Source organism: Beta vulgaris, chromosome 5 (genome assembly GCF_026745355.1).
Source record: "Beta vulgaris subsp. vulgaris cultivar EL10 chromosome 5, EL10.2, whole genome shotgun sequence".
NCBI lineage: Eukaryota > Viridiplantae > Streptophyta > Magnoliopsida > Caryophyllales > Amaranthaceae > Beta > Beta vulgaris.
Genome location: NC_079206.1, coordinates 47,062,740 through 47,067,240, shown reverse-complemented (window position 1 = coordinate 47,067,240; position 4,501 = coordinate 47,062,740). Strand labels below are relative to the sequence as shown.

General features: G+C 44.9%; 1 protein-coding gene across 1 annotated transcript; it reads left to right on the top strand.

The window, feature by feature from the left end:
* Window positions 1-2,608: 2,608 nt before the first annotated feature.
* LOC109136546 (uncharacterized) lies at window positions 2,609-3,615 on the top strand. The gene is made up of 2 exons (XM_019252724.1): window positions 2,609-2,889; window positions 3,084-3,615. Exons 1-2 carry the CDS (start codon window positions 2,609-2,611, stop codon window positions 3,613-3,615), a joined length of 813 nt encoding a protein of 270 aa, XP_019108269.1.
* The last annotated feature ends 886 nt before the right edge of the window (window positions 3,616-4,501 follow it).

Genomic DNA, 4,501 nt, shown 5'->3' with positions numbered 1-4,501 from the left:
CTCAAAGAAGGAAGGTTATAGTATAATCAAGTTTGGTACCTTAGAAATCCTAGCTTAAACCTTGATTAAAGCTCCTTAAGTAGTCCAACTACTGGTGTATCTTGAAATACTATCAAAATAAGACATTATGGTGTAAGGAAATAAGATTAAAGGCTAAACTAATCTAAAAGAAAACTCAAACAGAAGCTGACAGGTTTTCCAGCAGCATACCTGACTTCTTAGGGTATTTAACACCAACTTCTAATGGCTCTAAAGCACGACAAAGGCCTTAGGTTCTAGGTATTCAAGTGTAGAACAATAATATGTAGGAAAACCTAGCTTGAAGGAAGAGAAAATTGAAGAAAAACTGAAGAAACTCACCTAGTGGCAAAGACGCAAGAACTGGCGAGAGAGAGAGAGTGTGTGTGGTGTGTGCTTCTGGGCAGATGTGTTTTAAGTGTTTATCAAGTAAAGCATGAGGTGGGAGTGAATTACAGTATGTTGGTGTCCTACTCATGCCTTGGGTTTGGTTAGATTGACACGAGAAAGGGGTTATTACAACTTACTAAGCTAGCTGCTGCATCAGCAGCACCAGAAGAGTTTATTGCAAACCCTCATGGATAGGAAACCTATTAATGGTTTCTAATTGCTGGATTGCATTCCTAATTAGCATACTAAGGTAAGTAGATGTGGACCATTTGGTTTAGACTTTGAAATTCAGTAGAGAAGGCTTCATAAATAGGACTTTGATGCTACCCGATAAAAGCTTCGGCTCTATTTTTGTAGATTCTATTACTATGGCTCTTATAGGTTTAGTAGCATATCTAAAGGTCCTCAAACCATATCTTAAATTTAATCAGGATTCAAATTCAATTTGAATAACTACCCACCTATTCTAGATGGGTCATATCTTAAATTTAATAAGAATACATAACATCCATATACATTCTTGCTGCACACATAAACAAGTCATTCGAGTATTTAAAACTTCATAAAACCACATTATAAGCTCTTGATGAGCTCAATCAAGACCGTAAAAATTACCTAGACTTATTACCACATACCACTAATTAAGCTTTAGGGTCTAACAACTTAAAAACAATATTAGAGTTATTACAGCGGCCATCAAGGAAGAGGTAGATAAACTGCTAGCGGCAGATTTCATCGAACCCTGTGATTTTCCGTTATGGCTGGCCATGTGGTAATGGTAGGTAAAAAAGACCAATGGGTCATGGCGGATGTGCGTGGACTTCACCGACCTTAACAAGGCCTGCCCCAAGGACTACTATCCCTTGCCCAGGATTGACCAGCTAGTAGACTCCACTAGCGGCCACACCCTGCTAAGTTTTATGGATGCCTTCTCTGGATATCATCAGATCAACTTGCTAGAATCTGATAGAAACAAAGTGGCGTTTATCACAGATGCATGAGTGTACGCCTATAAGGCAATGCCTTTCGGACTCAAGAACGCCGGCGCTACTTATCAAAAGCTGGTAGACAAAATCTTCGAGCACCCCGAAATATAGAATATGTCGACGACAGCATTGTGAAAAGCCTCACAGAAGAGGGGCATTTTGTCGATCTGGGGGAAACCTTCGCCACACTCCGGCAACACTAGATGAAGCTGAACCCTAAGAAGTGTGTATTCGGGGTCAGGTCCGGGAAATTACTAGGCTTCATGACGAGCGAGCGGGGCATAGACGCCAACCCCGACAAGATTAAGGCCATCAGCGACCTCCCGAAGCCAAAGAGCATCCGGGACATCCAAAAGCTGACAGGTAGGATGGCGGCCCTCACTAGGTTCGTTTCCAAGTCGGCCGAAAAAGCACTGTCGTTCTTCAAAGTCCTTAGGGGTAATAAGAAGTTTGATTGGGGGGATGAGCAAAGACAAGCCTTCGAGGGGGTCAAGGAGCACTTCAGCTACCGATGATAATCTGGCCGGAACTCGGGGACAAGCTGCAATTATACGTCTCAGTGTCTGAGAAGACGGTAGCAGCAATATTACTGGTAGAGAGGCAGGGGCAACAAACCCCATATATTTCATAAGCCATGTCCTAGCCGGGGCGGAACAAAGGTATGAGTTGCTGGAGAAGATGGCATATGTCGTACTCATCGCGGCAAGAAAGTTGAGGCCATACTTCGACTCATATACCGTCCAGGTCCTCACTAATCAGCCTCTAGAAAAGGCCCTCACAAACTCGACATGACAGGTAGGCTGCTAAAATGGGCGATCGAACTATCAGAATTCGACATTGAGTACCGGCCTCGCACGGCGATTAAGGCTCAAGCATTGGCGATTTCATCGTCGAAACAACCTACGTAGAAATATCAGATCCAGCTGGCATCTGGCACATAGCGGTTGACGGCTCGGCTGCGCAAAGTGGAGCAGGGGCTGGGGTGGTGATGACATTCCCAGAAGGGGAAATATTTGAATACGTCGTCCGATTCGGCTTCAAGGTATCAATAACGAGGCAGAATACAAAGCAGCCCTGACCGGACTAAGTTTGAGCATTACGGCTGGTTCCAAGAAGATTCTGATGATCACAGACTCCCAACTGATATCAAGTCAGATCGAAGGCACATATGAAGCACGAGTTCCCACGCAAAATATCTAAGCAAGGTCAAAAGCATGACGATCGGATTACGGAGCTTCGAGGTCAAGTTAGTGCCGAGAGCGGAGAACATAGCGGCAGATGCCCTATCTAAGCTGACAAGCTCTAGTACCAGCGACAAGAAGCGGAGTGTGATGGTGGAAACATTAGCGGAGAGGAGCATCGACAACCTCCCGCCCACCATAAACACCATCAGCCAGAGCACAAAATGGTATGACGACATACTGGCTTATAAGCTGGTAGGAACTCTCCCCGAGGATAAGATGGCGGCCAAGAAGCTCAAGAGAGACTCACCCTGGTATTTCATCTTCCAACGCCAGTTATATAAAAAGGGTTTCTCACTTCCTCTCCTAAGGTGCGTAACGACCTACCGCGAAGAAAGTTCCTAATTGTGGGTATTGATTACTTCACAAAGTGGATTGAGGCAGAGCCAACCACGAAGATAATGGCCAACCAGGTAAAAAAGTTCATTTGGCAGAATGTCGTTACCAGGTTTGGGATTCCTATGGGAATTGTCATGGACCACGGCGTCCAATTCGATTGGGGACCCATCAGGGACTTCCTGAGACCATACGACATAAAGTTCGCATACTCGTCGGTATGCCATCCTCAGAGCAATGGGCAGGCAGACGCCGCCAACAAACAGATCCTGAACGCATTAAAGAAGAGGCTGGACGATCTGAAAGGCCCCTGGGCAGACATGGTTCCGGCTGTATTATGGTCGAACAGAACCACTGAGAAGGAAGCTACCGGCGAAACTCCTTTCACACTAGCTTTTGGAACGGAAGCGCTGTTGCCGGTCGAAGTAGGTCTACCCAGTTGGCGCATCCTGAACTCTAATCCAGAACTGAACGAGGAATTGCACAAGGAAAAGCTGGACCTCCTACCAGAAGTTAGGCTTGCCGCCGAACTCAAGTCGGCAGCATATAAAGATCGGATCATCAAAGCCTACAACAAGCGAGTACGAAGTCGGCCCATTGCAAGAGGAGACTTAGTACTCAGGCAAACAACAGCTACTAGATAAGCGCACGTGGACGGAAAACTCACAGCCAATTGGGAGGGACCCTACTTGGTCAAAGAAGAGATCGTCCCCAGATCATATCGGCTTGAGGAGATGTGGGCAAGCTGCTCAAAAATAGATGGAATGCCAGCGTCCTTAAGAAATACTATGTATAGGTAAACCTAGATAGTAGTAAGGCATTGTTGCCGGTAGGATTTACTTATTTTTAGCCAAGGGCATTATAGCCGATAGGCGCATTCTTACATTGTTATAGGCAATAAATCTGGTACAACCGGGAAGAGCCGTTTTATTTAATAAAATGAGCATCTTCTACATACATCAAGTTCCCTAACTTTCCAAGCAAGCCGGTCAATGACCTTCGTAGATCTGCCGGATAAAATAAATATGCATTAACAATTAACCAGTCAAAGACCCTAGTGGATCTGCTGAGTTAATTAAAATGCCAAGCCGGTCAATGACCTTCGTGGATCTGCCGGATAAAATGAACGAGCATTAAAAATTAACCAGTCAATGACCTTAGTGGATCTGCTGAGTTAATTAAAGTGCCAAACCGGCCATGACCCTCGGGGATCTGCCGGACAAAACGAATAAGTACTAACAATTATCCAGTCAACGACCTTCGTGGATCTGCTGAGTTAATTATAGTGCCTAACCGGTCAATGACCTTCGCGGATCTGCCGGACTAATTCTTTCAAACGACATACCCTTAAGCGGTCAATGACCTTCATGGATCTGCCGGATTGAACGGATAAGCATGCCGGTCAAAGATCTTAGTGGATCTTCTAGATCAACTCATTTAACAAACAATCCTAACCGACCAACCATCCCACTGGATAAGTTGAGTGACTACTCTAACAGGAGTTAACATACAAACAAGCAATAAAGCAAT